Raw genomic sequence first — 20,217 nt, 5'->3', positions numbered from 1 at the left:
GCCTCCTGCGGGCGCTTTGTTTTCGCCATCTGTGGCTTCTCCTTTGCTCACCCAGAGAGTTGGAGAAGTCACTTCGCACGCGCTCCTTTGTTGTCAGTTGAGTGAGTGCTTCGGAAGGAGCATCCTGGGAGGCTCCAAGTAGAAGAGCCGGGAGGAGGTGGGGGGGGGGAAAGCAGCACCCCATTGGTCAGCAGGACCTGTGGAGTCAGACCATTGCCATGCCAACCTAGCACTGCCCCTGGTTTCCTGGCAGCTGCCTTGTGGAGAATTGGGTGTGGCGGAGAAAGATGTCATGCCAGGCAAAGAGACCAAGGATCCGAGAAGGCATCCGCCTGGAGTGGGAAACTACTGGCTGCCGCTCTCTTCGAGCAAACAGGACGGCCGATTAACCGCTGCGTTGTTGGTGCTGCTCCAGCTTCGCTGTCCGCTCTTCCTTGCAACTTTGCTGGAAATTCCTGCTCAACGGAGCGTCCTGGAAAGGATCGTCGAGCACCCTGGACTGAAACGACGGCCGTTGCGAGTCCTTGCCTTCGCCCCAAGGGTTGCGATCTTTTCTCCTTGGTGGGGGAGCTCACCCCAGCTCTGGCTCTGGGCGTGTCTGTTGGCTGGTCGTCTCTGCTCTTCTAGCGTCCTTCAGCAGCCACCGATCTCAGCTGGATCTTAACCCAGTCCAAACTTTCTTGTCACAGACCAGAGCTCTCTGCCTTCAATGGTGGCTCTGACTTTTCTGCCTGAATATTGACTGTGTGATAGCCAAGAGCAGAAGACACTCTTCTCTCCGAGTTCTACTAGGTTTCACCTGGTCCGGAGAACCTGGGGATCCACGGCCAGGTGACCCCTTGCCACTGTATTGTTAATGCCATGGCTCATTGCCAGCAACGATGCAAGAAGCAGCTGGGGCGGGCGATCCGTTTCTTCTACCAGTTTGTTACTGGGACCTTATATCAAGGTAGGAGTTCCCAACATTCTGGAGGAGGGAAGGATTGTGACATGTGGCAGGTGTAGGGAGGATGAGAGCCTGCACATCTTTTGTGTTTGTGTGGTGGGCCTTGAAAAATACCTGAGCTCTACAAGCAATAGAATGGGAAAGTGCTGTAGCTTGTCCACCACCTCCGTTGCAGTTGAAGGTTATTGTGGTTCTTCAGAGAAGGAAGAAAACAGCATACAGTAGACATTGTATGGAGACCATAGAGAGAAAATTATGGATCTGAATTTACATTGGATTTAGATAATAGGCCTATCTGTGTTGTGACTGAGTACCAGGCTACATTTGGCTTGAGGTCACCAGTGTCAAGTGATAACTTGGTAGATACTGTATAAGCATCACACCCTATTTCAGAATTCTTCTTTTCACACTGAGAGAACCGTTGTGTTGGCTCCCATGTCCTTTCTCCATACCACTCTCTACAAAGCAATTAGTCAACATCTTCTCTGATCGAGGAAAACTTTGCTGCCAGAATGAAATTGCATCTACCCAAAAGATGTTCTGGGAGGAGAGCTAGATTAAAGATCTCTTGGATCCAGCCTTTGGGTTGGAGCTCACCTTCTTTGAGTTTACATTCCCTAGTCCATGCTTTTTATCTCTATCAGGGAAAAGAAGAGGAACTAGAACAGGTTAGCCTTACTTCAGCTTTCTTCCAACCTGATGTTTTGTAGATGCATTGGGCTCCAATTCCCATAATCCTCCGTCTCTAATCCCCAAATTGAAATAGTTGTTGGGAAATATATTAGTCTGTCCTCTGACCTACTTTATCATTTAATGCTGCATGTTTCCTTTGTATTAATCTACCTTTGCCCTGATCTGCAGAATCATTGCAATCTGGTCTTTTCTTCCCAGACTATTTGGTAATTTCAAAGAATCTCCATGGCATAATCATGCATCCTCCATCTTGTAAAGGAGTTGCAAACTATCTGATCACCTTTCTGCTCTGTTATCTATGGAGGGACCCAATGTTTCATGGCTGCATAAATGAGTATGTTTCTGGAACAATGGCAAATGGATTCTGCCCTATCCAGGCCCAGACCCCAAAGGGCTATTTTTACATGATATACTTTGCACATGGGTGTCAAACTCACCAGTCACATTGCTGTCATGGGTCGTTTCATGTTGTTTTTCCCCTTAGCAGACCTGGGGTGGGCATGGCCTGTATGTGATGCATCTAGCCCATGGGCCACCAGTTTGACACCCCTGCTATAGCACATGTTAGTGAACCCAGTTGATATGGTGATGTTATGTCTAGGGTACCATGTTAACAGAGAAAATTGGGTTAAGTCAGGAAATCATATCATGGTTCAAATCCAAATATGAACAGACAATAGAAGTAATAGATATGTTTGGTGTGTGTGTGTGTGTGTGTGTGTGTGTGTGTGTGTGTGTTATCTTGTGGAGATAGTAACTCCGATTTATCATGAGGGCTATTTTAATTTAATTTCCAGGATCCGGAGAGTGAAACAGAAAGTCTAAATGATGATGGTATCTCCGGCTACATAATGTGCTCATAGAGAAACTGATGCTGATCATCAATGCACTGTCAAACACCATCATGTTGAAATGTGTTAGCAAAGTGCTTAATTCAATATCGCAAAGAAAATTTCCTGCCTTGTGTCCTATTGATCTCATAGAGTGTTTTACAGTTGAACTAGAATAAACCTGCAATTTATTCCACTTTATCTGTATCTATGCCACTGCTCAAATGGTAACTGAATGTTCAGAAATGTGTTTTCAATCATTTGGAGTTTTGCTTTGCCAGGACCACAAACTCTGAAAGGAGCATTTTAGACTTGTTACTGTGTTGTTTATTACCTAAAGTCCTCCAAGATGAATGCCTTGATTTTCCTACTATTGAAACCTCAGAGCCAAATGCAGCCCCTGAAAGACATACAGTAAAAAATATATAATCAAATACAAGGGAAGTCACCTTGACTAAGAATTGTAATTGCTGCTATTTTAAGAACACACACAACACACTATAATTTGTGTCCTGATCCCCTATGGCTACTTTGGTGGAAGTGGCCCCCAGGATATCACCCAAAAGCCAAATATACTCTCCTGTCCTGAAAAGATTGGGCGTCCTATTCTCAGTCAAGTAACAGGCATGTCTGAGCCATTGGGGGATTGTCAGGCCTGTGCAAATTTCTTTTTTTCTTTTGGGGCGTGGAACAGCAGAATTATTTTATTTCAATTCATAAACAAAAAAGCACAAGGACTACAAGGGGATTCAGTGAATAAAATTTGGGAAGGAGAGTTCAACTTTATTGAACAAGGGGTACACACCAGATTTTTACTTTACAGAAAGTCATTGAGAAACATATATATATAGGTGAGAAAGAAAGCATATTGCGAGTTTGTTGCCTTAGGATAAACTTAACAGGCTTAAAGTATGGAGCATTTTGTGAAAGTATTAAGTGGAATGTGATAGTACATGAAGTATAGCATGTGTGAAAAAACAAATAGTCCTCATTTAGTTACTGCCTCTACAGCAATCATGCACGGTTACAATGGAGATGAAAAAGTAACTTTGCCACTAATCCATGCATTTATGCTCTTTGTAGGTCTCTAAAGCAACCCTAACCTTTAAAAAGCCAGTATACAAGAGGTGTACAAAGGCCAAAGCATACCAGAAATACAGCATTTAATTATTAAAGCTTCTAGTAGCTTTCCTGGGAGAGGGGAAGACAAACTCTTTCATATGAAGACAGCCCCTACAGGGAACCTCTAGTAAGGACAAAATTCATAGCACATGAATGACAAAGCATAAACTGGATATAAAACTATATAATGTATGTGCAGCCCAGTGTACTATAATCCAGTTTTTAATATATAGGAGGGACATTCAGAAATATAGGCATCACCTTTGAGAAAGCTTTTCAGTGCCTTAGGAATGTCAGTACTAGGTTAGGATTTCTCCCCTGAGCTTCTTTGCATTCTGGAAAGACTTTTTTTCCTTTGGCCCTGCATCTTTAAATACTTGTTTTTGTAGGGAAGTGTTTCAGATCATGCCTACCTGACACCAAGACATGTGAATTAGGACAGACCTCTTGAGGTTGGGCTCAGAGAATTGACTTGCAGTTGTAAACGAGAGCAATTTGTAAAAGATAAAGATACATCTCCAGGCACTTGATTAAAAGCTATATATCTAGTGTGGAGAATGGTGGTACTAGAATTGACACTGAGATCTCTTGATCTTCTGCAATCTTAAATCTCCTTTAAACTACAGACTACATAAAGTGAAAAGTGATTTTTCAGATGCACTTTTGTTCCTATTGGTTACACACCTAAAGATACAATGGATTCTGCCCTAAATTCCTGTCTTTAGCCAAAGAAGTCAATAATTGTCTGGTGACTTCATAATGACTTAATTATTAAAAGAAACTTAGAGTTAGAAAGAGATAATCGAGTTTGTCATTGTATAAATGGGAATATATGGAAGAGGCTTCTTAGGGAAACAAAAGCTGAATTCCATCTAGTCAGGCTGCAATGAGACATGGTGGTACATGCATCCACAGGAATTTGGTAAACCAGGTTGCCTGGTTCCCATTATGGGTTCTTTAGATCCTCCACCCACAAACTCACTGCCCCCTCTTACTATTTCTGGGGGGAGAGCCTAATCAATAAATGCTGCTACCAGCTTCTGCTTTTCTTCTTTTTTTCTGTGGTACTTGGGTCATGTGATGAAGGCTAAATTCCTGGACTGAAAGGGCAGATTCATGAAAAAAAAACATGAGATTTTATTATAAATATCAGGATTGACAAACTAAATGGAAAATGAAATGGTGGGGGGGAAAGAAAGAGAGAAGTCTATAAGGTTTATCTCAGTGGCTGCTTCACCAGCCAAGAATGCATATATGCAGAACCCAGGTAGAACAAAATAAAGCAATGAATAATAAAGGAAACACAACTCAGATCATTCTCCATAAAATAAAATTCAGTATCCAATTTCCACTTGGATTGCTGGACATTTCCTGCACCTCCTTTGATTCTATTCAATTTGATTCTATTCTCCTATTCCTCTCCTTTGATTTCTTCTCCTCTTCTATTCAATTGTGTCCAATTCTTAAAGACTGCTTAAGCAGTTTTCTTGGCAAGTTTTTCAGAAGTGATTTGCCATTGCCTCCTTCCTAGGGCCAAGGGAAAGAGACTGGTCCAAGGTAACCCAGCTGGTTTCATGCTCAGGGCAGGACTAGAAATCACAGCCTCCATGTTTCTAGCCTTATGCATTAACCACTACATCAGATTGGCTTTCTTGTTCTGGGAATTAGGCCAGTGTCTATATGGCTTTGAGCCAGACAGGAAAGGCAACAGAAAGATAACATGAGCTTGATCTTGCTTTAAAAGCTGAGATTCTTGATTCTATCTGTCTATGTAACATTCAGTTTTCCTGGTCTCTGATAGATTCTACCTACTACTTAGATTGACAGGTTAGATTTTTGGAGTTCTTTTAACTCTTCTTTCTCTTCTTTTTCTTTCTCTTAACTTTTTAAAAACTCCTTTGTCTCTGAATCTTTGGGTATAAGGTTTCTGTTATTTCCTGCACAGGCTTACAAATTCCAATTATTCAACTTGGAATAACTTACCAGATGTTTTAGAGGCCACTGTAGAGCTATATCAAAAGCTATGAGTTTGTCAGTAGGATAATCAATTGTTTGGCATCTTTAGCTGATCCTCTCTCCATCTAGCATTGTCAGAATGAGATGGACTAAGACTCCTGGTCTCTAACTAGCAAAGAGGATCAGAGCTAGTAGCTAACGGGAATTACAGTCCACTGAGACTGGATAACACTTGTTTGGGTGGAGAATATTTAAGCAGGATTCTTATGAGGTGCTGGAAGGAAACCCATGTTCTGTTTGACTTTTATGTTTAATAGCAATGGCTTTGACTCCAAATGCCTGTTCCTCTTTGACAGGAAGGACTGGCTTGTAATGCAGTCTAGGGTAGGCATCAGGCATTGTGGTACCCTGCTAGGGCTCAGAGATTTTGAAATGTTGCTTATGTGTTGCTTTAATCTTCTATTTATACCAGACAGGTGGGTGACTGGCTAATTTTAGCTCTATACCAATGCTGTCTTGCTAGGGAACTGGTGGGTGGCGAAGTATATATATATGTGAGAAAGAAAGTGAATACGTGCTTAGCTATATTTTACAGATGAAGTGAGAAAAGAGAGACAGAAGCACCTGGTTCTTGCACTTGAGCTCAGTGTAAGGATGGACAGAAATTATTTTGTTGCAATACAAGGGGGAAAAAATCTGATTACATTTATTTTGTGGCCAATTCTCTAAACAGAAAGGGGACGTAGAAGGAGTAGGCTGAAAGTGGCTGAAAGACTATACTCAAGGTGCCTATGGTTCAAATACTGTTTCTTCCATGAGCTAGTTTTGTAGTGGTAGCTGATCAGTTCTCTCTGAACTTCAATTCTGCCACCTGCACTGAATGGAATAATAATATTAACTGCATGTAGGATTGGGGAAACTAATGCTGCATAAATACAACATCTGTAATCTTCATCCATAGGCATATGCAATGGGGTTACTTAGAATTTAGTTCTGCAGTATCTGGAGGGTCACAATTCTCCACCTGGGTTTTGAGGTTTATTATATAGTAGGATAGTAGGGACAACTCTTTCATTAAGCAGAGTGAAGCAACTGCCTCAAGTGGCAGCTAAAAGCAGGTGAGTAAAAAGTAGAGGCAAGATGCTAGCAAGAGGCATAGCTATCACATGACTTATCCCAAACTCTTCAAACTTAGATGTGTTCAATGGTACAGTAGCATAAATGTATACACTAGGTGTAATTATCTTACATTTCTACTGTTGTAGAAATATATGCTAGTACTATATATTACTTCAGTTGTAAAATATTCAACTTATTCAGCATAATCATTATTTTGTTTGGAAATGAGTATCATTCCAGAAGAAGTTTTCACTCTTTTTTCAGATCAATAGACATTTCTATCTATTTAATAACATCTCTGTCTAATAACTTTTCTCATGAACTTTACCTGAAAAGGGTTGCCTACATCTAGCATATTAAATACATACTAAATATACACCTCAGTTGAATTGCATACATATATATGTGGTCCTCCTGCTATTCCTTTCCAGGACATTCTGTGGAAAAGAAGGAAGAAATAGTATCTCCAAAAATTATTGGCATATAATAAAAAATTGAAAGAGACTATGGCTAGACCCATATTTATATCAATAGTACTCATTATATCTCTCAATACATTTCTGTCTTAGCAAACCATTCTTGCTTTTACTACATTTGTCCATTATTATATACATTGTATTTTCTTCCAAAAATGCTCACTGGTCTCTTTTTTAGGATCTCTCCCATATTTTAAAATTTTCTTTCAATCTACATTGCTGCCTACGCACAAGCAACTCTAGGCAACTAACAGTATTAAAAGAGCACAAACACAAACCCCTGTAATGTTAAACTCAAAATTAATATTACTAGATATGTGAACTTCCTTGATTATCCCTTCTTCTTAAGTCACTCTTTTCTTCACAGATGTGCATTAAAGTTTGATCTTCACTCGTTTTTCTATATGACTAAACAGGGGTGGGATTCTACCAGTTTGCACCTATTCGCTAGAACCAGTTGTTAACATTCTAAGTAGTTTGGAGAACCGGTTGTTAGAAAAAATTACTGGCCTAATCCTGTAAGGAAGGCAGGAAGGAAACATTCTGGTGTTGCTTACAGAAACTCCCTCTCCATTAACCCTTATTACATTCTTGGCAGAACTAAACTTCCTGTCTCAGGAACTTCTCTGGAGTTTTTTCCCCCTCCTTTGCTGGTACTTTGCTTGTGTGGAGTGACCATTTAAAGTTACAATGGCACTGAAAAAAGTGACTTATGACCATTTTTCACACTTACGGCTGTTGCAGCATCCCCACAGTCATGAGAGGCCAGGCGAGGGGATGCGTGTCTTGATGTGAGTGATGTTGAGTTGGCCATGCCCAGCCAGTCACAAGACCACCAAGCCATGTCCACCCAGTCACATGACCACCAAGCCACGCCTACCACCTAAGCCACGCCCACAGAACCAGTTGTTAAAAAAATTGAATCCCACCCCTGTGTCTAAACCACCTCTAACATATTTTCTTCTCTTACTTCTTTCACTTTTGTATTCAGTCCACCTTCATTTAGCACCCATTTATTCTTGGCCTTATTTTTCCTTATTTTACCATACACATTTCTTGAAATGATCATTTTAGATTATGGTTTGTATCTTCATAGAGATTAATGCCTTTCACTGTAGCCACAATGAAATAAAGGACATTTGTGTAATACAAATGTTGTGTTTCTGTGAGCAAAGGAGAAAGTGATAATACTATTTAGTCATGTGGACTGATCCATGGTGTCTAAGTATTAACTCCAAGATATTTGCTATGCAAACAAATATTGCTGTTATTGCTGAAGTTCCCTCATGATCCTTTTAAATATCAACTAGATTGATTATTATTATTTCTGAGCACATGCCAGAAGAAAGACATCTATGCGATGCGAAAGCTTGATGAATGATTGTAAACACAAGACAGGAGAATTACTTTGATAGAACTAGTATCACAATTAACACAGTTGAAGCTTCTATTCTTTATTGAACTGTTTTTGTCCATTTGTTTAATTGATGTAGCTTAGATGCAAAGATTTTAGATATTTGGAGGTGAGTGAAAATTAAATGACTCTATGTATAAACATACTCGCACATGTAACTTTGCAAAATAATTCTTCTGAATTTGCAATTTCAATGTAATTGCATTAGCAGCTGATATCAGATTCAATTTGTAATTTCTCTAGATATGGCTGAGAAAGAAGTCAAAACTAGTCTAGACATATATTACTACTACTGAGCTAGTTAAAGCATTGGTCCAACTTGATAGAATCTGCTTGTATAGTAAATTTAGATTCCTCCTTTCTGCTATCATGAATTTCAGAGTATATACCTATTACAACTGCTGACCAATCCATACCAATCCTATAGGAAATTGGCAGCATCCCATGTTCTCAAGCTATGTTAAGGGGGGGGAGGCAACCTTTACTGGTTCTGGACAAATGAGAGGAAAGTATAACCTCTGGTGTGGGGTCAATCCCAGGTTCTAAGCTATGTTCCAAGAATGTCAATAGGCTAACCTTTTGATGACACAGCTTTCTGGACTAAATACAGAGGGAGGAAGTAGTTAACCTCATGGATCTCCTATAGTGAGGATCAAACTGCAAACTATCCTGGCGGTAAAAGGTTTTCTGTTAAAGTGGGGGACACCAGCCCAAGCAGGGACAGGATGGGCAGAGACAGGCAGCCTCAAGTGCAGGTCCCGCGGCGGGGGTGTCAGCAAAGGTGTCACAGGCCATGAGGAATAAAGGATAAAGGAGGAATTATATGAGGAAGAATCAAATATGAATACAAGATAAAATCAAGATTAGCTAGGGTTCTGGCTTCTGATCTTCACACCCCTGAAGGATAATATTGCCCAGAGGGGAAAGTTACACTGTCTCTCAGAAAAGCAGAAGAAAAATAAGAAAAACCCTAACCCTAGCTGCCAAACATTTGTAATCACTGAATACATGTGCTATTATTAAGTACAGCTTAAGATTTTCCAATTCATTATTATTAAAGCTCACTAAAAACAAAGGGGGGAAATTCTGATCAGCCAGGCAGAAATGATTGCTGTGGAACAGAAAAAGGCTCAAGTATTAGAGGAACAAGAATGGCAGCCAATTCATGGAGGAAGTGTCAGTGGAACAGGGCCCAATCTTGATCCAATAGCATATCTTCTCTTCCTATCTCTTGTACGCCCCCCCCCCCAGCTCCCCCCGGGCCAGCCAGTTATTTTTAGATAGGCGCCATGTGTTGGAGGAGAGCAATTAACGTAATTGGTCAGGGGAGCCAGGTTCATGTGCATGCCTGAGAGCTCTAGATTGTCTTGGAGAAGCTAATGTAACAGAGACCCAGGGAGCTCAGGCAAAAGGAGAAGTGGGGGGGAACATACCTGGCATGGCGATATGGAGAAGGAATCCCCTCATAGTGACAGCCTCCTGTATGCCTCCCTGATCATCATTCTCCTGATCATATCCTACTGGTTCACTACAAAATGCTTCAAGATCCTCAGTGGCATTGAAGGTAGGTGTGGGCGGGGAGGCCCTGGCAGTGGGCAGAAAGGAATGGCTTCTTGCGTAGCGGGCAGATAGGCAGGCTGGCAGGCATGTCTGTGAAAGTGGGAGAGGGTCTCCCAACCTCCGTCATTCTCAGTTTCTTTCCCTTATTTTTAGTCCTTTTTCCATTCTGAACTATCAGCATATTTCTTGTGTAACTACTTGTCTTCAGTAGCATCTACTCTCTTTCACAGGTACCCATTTTCTTGGGAATATCCCCTCTGTGTAGGAAGCTAATGATCCACAAGGACTTTATTATTTTTTTTCAGGGCTATTGATGGCTTCTGATGGTGATCATATAATGATCGTGCATCAGTGTTTTATGTTGAAAACAATGTCCTTCTTGCTATAGTTGCAAAAGTGCAATCTTAAGAGGAGGATATTTTATTTATACCATATTTTACAGATTTTTCTGACCGGTTATAGTAGCAATAAAATACTGGACTATGGTGGCCTTTCTTTTAAACCAGCACAGTTCCTATTTAAAAAAAAACTCATGCCACGATATTATTCCATGGCCCAAACTGATCTATGGCCTGATGGACATTCTCTGTATTTAAATTTCTGCACTTAGAATTTGTGGAACTTAGTTCCTTCTTTTGATCTGAAGACCTTGAAATCTAAAATCTAGTATCAGTTGCCATGGGTGGGGCAGTTAGGGAGAAGCATTCTGAATATGCCCTCTTTAGTTATTAATTACTGTGTTATGTGTGTTAAATGAGCTTAGCTTCTAAACTTAATGCTTTTTTTATTCAGCTCAGATCAATTCCTGGAATTGCACAGACAGAACTATATACATCATATACAAATGTCTGCTCACTTTACTAGGGAAATTTAAAAAAACACCATAGTTTTGGTTCCAATGGTTTGCCTGTAAAATTGAGATTTGTAGGTATTACTTGCCATAACGTCTATAAAACCCTAGAGATGAGACTACAATTGTATCAATTTTCCAGGGTTGCTTCAGAGGACACTTTCCAGAGAGTTGCCATAATCTCTTCTTCCATCATGTTAAATGTCTATGATGCTAGCAATATTGGAGAGTGGAGATGTGCTCCTTTACTCTGCATCCTTTGAAGCAGCTCCTAATTCTTATTATTGCATATCAAATTGCAGAAGCTTTGACCGATTTTTCTTTTCACCATTTGATTTTACCATACAATTTTGTACACAAGAACATACAAATGCATATGTGTAAAAGTGAAGTGAAACATGAATATTTAGAAGCAGTATCACCAGGACAGGAATGAACAGCAGTTTTAAATGGATGCTGAATGATCTCCATTGAAGGTTGAACCACAGGGATGCCTCTGTTTTCTAGCTGTATTCCCTTCTGAATATAAGGAGATTTTGGGAGAGATCAGCTTGGAAGAATTGTACCTATTTAAACTGATAATTAATTGGAGAGTGGAACATTATCTTCTGCATCAAGCAGATACCTCATTTCCCAAAGAGAGATCTATATTCAGTAAATTAAGGGGCTATAAGACTCAAGAGGAGCTACTGCATTAAGTAAAATAATGAGGTACCAGATTAATGGCCTATGGCTATTGCCTTCTACCAACCATTGTCATTCAGTACCATGAAAATGACCCATCAGTACACCACACTGATAAAATCAGTACAGTTGTTGAAATTGCTATCATTTTCTGTTTTTAAAACATCTTTGAATTCCTGTCCACAGCTAAACTAGTTTCTTGCCCAAGTAATGAAAAATACTGTGAATCCAGGAAAGGCATGCCAGCTGAAGACTCCACACACACATCATGTTAAATAATAGCTTTTATCACCATAGTTTATTAAATAAACCACAATCAATAAGGGTCACTGAATATGTTGCCACAAACCTAGATATGTGTATAACTATTAAAGCCACAACATGATGGAATAGTTGAAACATCCAAATAGTCTTTGAGGGTAACACAGTGGGGAATGAGTTGCAGCAGCAAAATAATAAAAGCAAACCTATTCCAAATGGTGCACAAGATACAATTGTATAAAGCAGGGATCTCCAACCTTGGCAACTTTAAGCCTTGTGGACTTTACCTCCCAAAATGCAAAGCTGGCTGAGGAATTCTGGGAGTTGAAGTCCACAAAGTCTTAAAGTTGCCAAGGTTGGAGATCCCTGGTATAAAGGGTCTCCTGGCCGCAGCTTTCGTTTACTGATCAAGCTATGAATCCCAGCAAATCCCTGAATTGCAGTTCACCTCTGGCTTGGAGGATGAACTCCATTGCCTATCCTTGGAAATAGCTTTTCTTTCAAATCCAGCATTACTCCAACTCATTGGGATTCAGTTTCAGTTCTCCCCATTCAGACTCTAACATTCTCAAAGCATTGCCCCTCAAGTCTGCCTGGCCCAGAGTTCAGGTGTATATTTTAGTATTATCAGTACACTGACAATGCCTTACCAAAAGCCGATGGGTGATTTCTTCTAGCAGCTTCATGAAGGTATTAAACAACAGAACACTGAGAGCCAAGCTCTATGACCATGATGGTTAACCTATGACACATGTGCCACAGGTGGCATGCAAAGCCCTCTCTGTGGGCATGCAAGCCGTTGCCCCAGCTCAGCTCCGTCACGCATGGGCACACGCCTCCTGCTGGACAGCTGGTCTTTGGTCTCTGCCACACATGTGCGGGGATGGGACATATGCTGGGGGTGTATGCGCTGGGGTGGGGCACATGGGGTGGGGCACATGCACACGCATTGCATTTTGGGGGTGCATGTGCATGTGCTTTGGGCACTCGGTGCCAAAAAGGTTAGCCATCACTGCCCTCTGAGATCATTTAGCAGATTTCCTGAGGTCTTGGCTTCTCCTTACTATCCCTACTGATTGGACTGACCTCTCAGAAGAGAGAAGCACATCAAAACACTGCTTCCCTCCAATCCTTGCAACTACCTGTAGCTCAGAAAGATTTCATGATCAGTGATACTGAAGGCTGTTAAGAGATCAAGTCAGACCAGGAGACCAGTTATAACTAGAAAAACAAATGTTGATATTCTTTGTTTGTTAAAAACAGTACTGAAGAAAACTACTACCAAGGTCATTTTAGGGCCTTCTCTCATCCTACCTAATTTGTAGATTTTGTGTTCCACATTATTGGAGCTATTTGTTGATAATTTCTTTATGAATCTGGTGTAAAACATTCAGAGTAATGTCACACATTATAAAGAATACTTTCACAGTTTCAGTGTGCCAAGTATTTTACTGTTCATTATCTCATTGCTTCAAATATCTCTGTGGAGAAAGTCATTATCACTTCCATTATAAGGATGGGAATCTGAGACCAAAGACATTTCTGTGTGAGACAAAATGCAGATGTTTTTAGTGGGATAGTCCTGTAAATCTAGATCCTGTGCCAGGAACCTATTATATTTGTATGTAATGGAAATGGAATTATCTCTTCCTTTTGAATGTTAATGCACAGTCCATCTTGGTAGTAGAAAAATTCTGAGTACCATATAATGGAAAAGAAAAAAAGTGAGCTGCAGTGGGGGAATTTAGTAAACCTTTATGCCTTGCTTCTAATTTCAGCTTTTGGGGGGAAACTGTATGAATGTCACTACACTAAATTATATCCCCTTGACTGAGTCTAGAGGAACTGCCAAAAAAGAAGGAGTAATACAGATACTTACCTTGTAGTAGTTCATTTCTAACCAGCATGTAGCTGTCCAAAAGACAAATGTAACAGGAAACACAGAACTGGGTAGAGTACAGAGTCAGTGATCCTGGAAACAATTAAGACAAGGCCTTATATTTCATGAGCAGAGCACAAGGAAGGAAATCCCTATTGCATGCTGCCAAATTTTTTGTCATCCAATGTATTTCTTTCTGGGGATTCCTGTACTGATCAGAGAACTGGATTAGGTGATCTAGCTCTATCATTTTATATAAAGTCCTATGTTGTAGCTAAAACCTTTGTATTCTGGGTTTGATGGATTCAAGGACAGCAGGTTGTTTCTAGGTGCTATTCCAAAGTCACTACTATTGTAATGTCTATTATTTGTTTAGCATGTACACAAAGGACAATTTATTTATGAGATTTATATGTGCCATTCAACTTTCTTGAGGCAACAATGCATGTTAGACCTTTTTTAAAAATATAATTAATATGCATTCATTTTTATAAATGATATAGGGCACATTCACACTATCAGTTCTGCTCCCCAATTCTAGAAAATAATTTGCAGATTTTCTGCAATCAGAATTGACCTACTGGCATTGAAATGATGAGAATAAGGAGCAAAAATTATTGCCCTGCCCTGAGCTGCTGCATGTCTTGCACTAACATAAAGTTATTGTACCCCTCTACACCTACTCCTTGCAAAAAAGAGGAATAATTTGTAAACGCATAGCCATCCATAACCTTACTCCATGTTACATTATAATGTATGCTGCCCAGAGTAATTTGTTGAGATGGGTGGCTATAGAAATCCATCCATCCATCCATCCATCCTTTTCATTTCCATGGACTCCTGAACATGTTGAAATAAACCAGTGGCACTGATGTAATGTTGCTTATTCATTTTTGTTTTAATCGCCTTAATGTTATATGCACAAAGTATATCAAGTAAAGGCACAGATGGAATTGCTTTTTACTAATAATCTATACCAGGCTTTCCCAAACACACTAGAACTGCACTTCCCAGAATTGCAGACAGCATGGCCAATATAAAACATTTCTCTGATGCCTCTAATGATAGTTTGTCCATTGTGTTTAGATTGCCACCAATTCTAATCTGATAATTAGAGTCAGCTAAATCCTCATATGTAAAGGTCAAGCATCATGAAAAAAACATGTGTTCAATTTTATATTAATTATGGTCTATTCCATAATCAAAATGAAGCCACCTTGAAAATAGAACTGATTTAAAAAACTGCAAAATCCTTGCTTATCAGATATGGTTCTTTTTATTGTTTCGGTTTACTGTAAATTCAGTGGCTGTTCAAATCTAGTTCCTAATGAATGCTAATTAAGAAATGTCTTCCTTGTGCAGTTTTTTGTTCTAATTTGCAATTTTATAAGACTGTCTTCTTGACAGTTTCTACAGGCACTTGACTCATGAGATTACTAATTATACCTGAAAATAGGAGTATGAAATTTAACACACATACATCTCCAACTGCTTTATACACAAGACTTAAATATAGATTTTGAAGTAGTGGGCAGTGAGATAAATGTGATAGTATTTTGTTAAATGAGAAAATTTTGCTTAGCTTTTACTTAACATCAGGAACTTATATACATTAATATAATACAATAGATGTATCTACTAAGGTTTTATATCTGGGTAAGGATCTTGCATAACTCATAAATAAGATGCCAATGTGAACACAATTAATATTGGTACTATGGTGACAATTTTGACAATTTTTCTTCTGAAACAAGGTTTCCTCTTTAATAGCTTTTTTATTTTGACTTTGAATCAGTCACTTTTCGCAGTCTGACCTATTATATTTCATAGAGTTGCTCTGGATATATATTGGAAGAAGAATGGTATGCATGTTACATTGATATGGTCAAAGAAGTTATACATCTAACAAATGTATAAATAAAACTTTTCAGCCCTGTGTATTGCAGTTGTGATGTCATTTCTGGACTACTTCTGTTTTCCTTCCTATGTGATTGCAATTCAGTCAAGAAACTCATGGTGAACATGACTTTATATATATCCTATCAGGTATGATTTGATGGTTACACAAATCAGACCAAAATATCTTTCCTATTGCACTAAATCTGAATGAAAGGAAGGAGAGCGAGAAAGCAGTATGTCCTTATTACCTGTAACACCTCCCTGGTTTCTAGCCCATTGGAGTTGTAAAGTTTGTGCTGATGTTTGTGTCTCCTGCAGTTTCATGGCTTTCACAAGAAGAGGTGAATTTTTACAGAGTATAAAAGGAATGCAACTTCTTTCAACTTAATATTGTTTATTATTCAGATAGCTGTGTATTCGAAGTACTGAATCCTGTTCTTGGAACAGCGGTACTGAGCAGCAGTTTCAGCACCCTGGACACTTCATTTGCTGCATACTGTCCAGTACTGTATTCAGATAGATGACCCAAATATTTTAATATAGAGAACACAATATAAAAGAAGCAGAAGTACTCACAATCTACAATCAGAGTTTGAGACTAATTGTCGGCCTTCCTAGGTCATCCAGAAAGGAAACATGACCAGATGAGCTAATTCTACATTATTATAAGGCTACATTAATAGAATCTTTTAAGCCTGATAGTATAAATATCCCGTTGTCTCCTTTTCAGCCTGAGAAGTTAGGGAGGTGCCTTTCTGCCCATTAGGCAGCTGTGGGCTGTGCATCCTCTTATCTAACCATTCCCTAGGCAGCATCTCTTCCCCCGGCCTCTCAAGAACATTCCTACATACCATTTATACTAATGGAAGTTGAAATGTTTACAGGAATTTATATTAAAAACCAATGTATTCAATTAGACTATATTTAAAATGTTGTGGAACATATGCAGTTTATTAAATAGTATTATATTATTAGCAAACCAAAGGTACAAAATTCTCATTCTGCAAGCAGATTGGTGATTCCTCTCCTCTATCCAAGGGCCTTAAAGAAGCTACATCACTTGTTGAGGTAATTCCCCGTTAGGAGAATGAGCGCATACGGGGAGACGTATTTGAGAGTAGTGTTTGAATAATACACACAGAGCACACAGATACACTGTACAGTTAAATGTAGGTTTTTACTTCCAGAAAAGTTTAAGCAAAGTCCAAAATAGGCAGTCCAAAATCATTCACAGGTAAAATCAGTCAGTTTTCATCCAGGGATAATCCAAATATCAAAGTCCAGTGTCAAAAAACAGTTCAGTATCAGGCTTACATTAAATCCAGTAATATCAGTCAATTAGAAGAAATGGAGCAACAGCAATACTTTCCAGCAGAAGGAAATAGAGATAGAGTCACACTCTCTTCTGAGATTAAGACTAAACAACCCAGGTTTCTGGCTCCATCTTATGGCTGTTTGAGAAACCACACCCAATTGCAGTTTTTGCAATCTCTTAAAGTTATAGTACTAAAATGTTTATCCTGGTTTATATATTTCTAACCCAAATACCTGTTAGGTGACTTATATTCCTAACATCACTGTGTGAAAACTTTTAAGTGCTTCGAACAAAATGAGTAATCTGGCTTTGGGGTGGGAAGATACAACACCAACTTTTTGAAAGTAGTACAGATCAAATTAACTATTAACTATTCCTACTCCATAAAATAGCTATTATTGCAGCAAACATTTGCAATCAAAGTTTTTAAAAAGTTTCAAAGCTGCATTTGCTCTTAAGAGAGGTTCATTAATTCTGAAGTGTTAGAACCCTCCATTTTTTGTTTTTGTATGACTGGGGGTAGGAGTAGCTATGGGAGATTCAACTTTGCAGAGGATGGTTTAGGACCTGGTCCATTATTGGGTGCTGAATATTAAATCTGATCCTAATGAGTCTAGTTCATTAAGTAACTCATTCAAAACTTCAGATTCCCTTGTGGACATTATGGTTAAGGAATCAGCCTAGTTTAGGCACCTGCTGTACTTTGTAACTCTCTTTTAAAGTGACTCTCTTTTTATGCCAGTAGAGGATGTTGTAAACTTACAACTATTCATTTAGTGACCATTCAAAGTTACAATGGCACTGAAAAACATGTCTAAATGTCCAGTTTTCACACTTATGACCATTGCAGCATCCCCATATAGTCACGTGATCAAAATTCAGATGCTTGACAACTGACTCATATTTATGACAGTTGCAGTGTCCTAAGGTCATGTGACCCCATGTTGACAAGCAAAGTCAATGGGAAAGCCAGATTCAAGAAGCATGTTACTAACTTAACTACTGCAGTGATCCACTTAACTGGGGCAAGAAAGGTCGTAAAATGGGGACAACATTCACTTAACAAATCAGTGGTGGGATTCAAATTTTTTTACTACCAGTTCTGCGAGCGTGGCTTGGTGGGCGTGGCTTGGTGGGTGTGGCAGGGGAAGGATATTGTAAAATCCCCATTCCCTCCCCACCCCGTTAACCTGGTTTTTCACCTCTGTTCTCCTGTGCAGGGCAACAAAAAAAGGCCCAGCCGATCAGCTGGGACTCAGGAGGCAGAGATTAGATGGAGGCAGGCCAGTCAGAGGTGGTAATTGCCAGTTCTCTGAAATACTCAAAATTTCCGCTACCATTTCTCCAGAATTTTGGGCTCATCTGAGGGCTACCAGTACTGCTGTTTGATACCAGTAAATACACGTTGATACCTTGTTTATGCCCTCCTTGTATATTCTGTGCAATATTTTGCCAAAGTTTCTCCTGCTGGGAGTGTAGAATAGATGAATCATGTACAAAAGGTTACATGACTGTTTGATGGTATACCTCTCATATATAATTCTGATTTTTTTTTCTGCACCCTGTGACTGTGCTAACAGCAGAGCTAGGCCAAGAGAACCTCAGCTATTAGGGGAGAGGGTGAGACATTACCCCTAAATCTCTTTCAATGGTCCCATCAACAAGACTTGCATAGCACAATTATTATTCCTTAAATTCTAAGCCTCAGTTATGGAACTAACTAACATATAGAGTACAGGTTTCCAGATCTGGTCATGAAAATACAAGGAAACATGCTGAAGGACAGTGAGGGATTTGGATTGTCCTATGAAGAACTGTTTAAGAAACTAGATATATTTATCCTAAAGGCTAAGGAGAGGGGTGATAGTCATTTTCAAATACCTGAAGGACTGTCACAAGGAAGAAGGTATAGATAGACCATCCTCCATAATTCCTGAGGACAAGAATCATGGCTTGAAGCTTTACAGAGAGAGATCCAAACTTAAAATAAGGAAGAATTTCCTGGCTGCAAGATCTATTAAGCAGTGGATAGCCTACTTCCTGGAGTCTTGAGTCCCCAATCATTGCAGGTTTTCAAGCAACGTTTGGATAGCTATTTGTTTAGGATAGTATAAAAATACCTACTCAAAGCAGGAAGCTGCACTAGAAGAGCTTCAAGGTAAGTTCATAACATTAGAAGATGTATGTATGTATGTATGTATGTATGTATGTATGTATGTATGTATGTATGTATTTTATAAGGCTATCCAACTTAGGTTCCAAGTGGTGGAAATAATGAAATCATTACTAAAAAGTACAAATAAAAAAAAATGCAGACGTTGGAAAGAAAAGCAGCCATCCATTCTAGAAACAGTACAGTATACAGAATCCACCATTCAGTGTAATCAAAGTCCTGAGGTAGAGCTAAATATGAACAGGGTGGTGCCAGGTGGAACTCGGAGGAAATGTTTTTCCAGAGGGCAGGTGCTGCAACAGAAAAGGCATGCTGCCCAGATCCTGTCAGATGACACAGTTTAACAGATGGGACCTGGGACATGCCAACTCTGCCTGATCACACAGGTCAGGCTGAAACTATGGAAACACATGGTCACTTAGAGATAACCAGTCCTTAGGCCATGAGGTGACAGCCAGCACCTTGAATTACACCTGTAAGCCTGCTGGTACTAGATAAATGGCTGCATTTTATATTTTTGAAAAAAGAAGATCACCAGTTGCTTGCTTCTTTATTCTCATAATCCAACTGCAAGTTGTATCTAGATGCAATTCTAGCACTAGCTCAATCATCCACAGGGGCACTTCGAGTTCACTTCTGCTTACTTTTGTAAGTAACTGAGTTCTGAATTGCAGTCTGGATTTACAAGCATTCGTTCCTATGCATACCTATTGAGAAGAAAGCAGACTTTCTACTTTTTCCATTTGTCCCAGGATAGATAAATGGTATAAAACTGTAGCCTGAATAAAAAATTGTGGAGGAATAAATGATACGGTGTGGATGAATGGCATACAGCAATTACCTTCCTTTTCTATTTTAGGCAGTTATCTTTTTTTCCCAAAGCATTCACTCTTCTTGCTCATCTTGCCTCTGGCTATGCCAGATGGCCACAAGAGGCCATGTACCTGTTTCCCTGGTAAAGAATCCAGATAGGATATTGATAGTAAAAATAGTTGAAGAATGAAACATTAAGAGCTAGTTTGACTCCTACAAATGACAAT

General features: G+C 39.5%; 1 protein-coding gene across 5 annotated transcripts in view; it reads left to right on the top strand.

Moving 5' to 3' along the window:
* KCNIP2 (potassium voltage-gated channel interacting protein 2) overlaps positions 1 to 20,217 on the top strand; it is a 122,487-nt gene that overhangs the window by 66,911 nt on the left and 35,359 nt on the right. Inside the window, exon 1 of one of the 5 annotated variants that reach the window (XM_026671458.2) lies at positions 781 to 949. The exons of 3 other annotated variants lie outside the window; for them this stretch is intronic. In XM_026671458.2, the coding sequence (XP_026527243.1) occupies positions 862 to 949 (88 nt within the window). In that variant the 5' untranslated portion in view covers positions 781 to 861. Of the gene's footprint in view, positions 1 to 780; positions 950 to 9,974; positions 10,121 to 20,217 lie in introns of those variants that run through there. One more of the 5 variants, XM_087964671.1, reaches the window with a different exon arrangement.

The sequence above is a fragment of the Notechis scutatus genome, chromosome 4, assembly GCF_049901735.1.
Source record: "Notechis scutatus isolate UNSWTSFEM ecotype Mainland chromosome 4, rNotScu1.2, whole genome shotgun sequence".
NCBI lineage: Eukaryota > Metazoa > Chordata > Lepidosauria > Squamata > Elapidae > Notechis > Notechis scutatus.
This window is presented reverse-complemented; position numbering and strand designations above follow the sequence as displayed.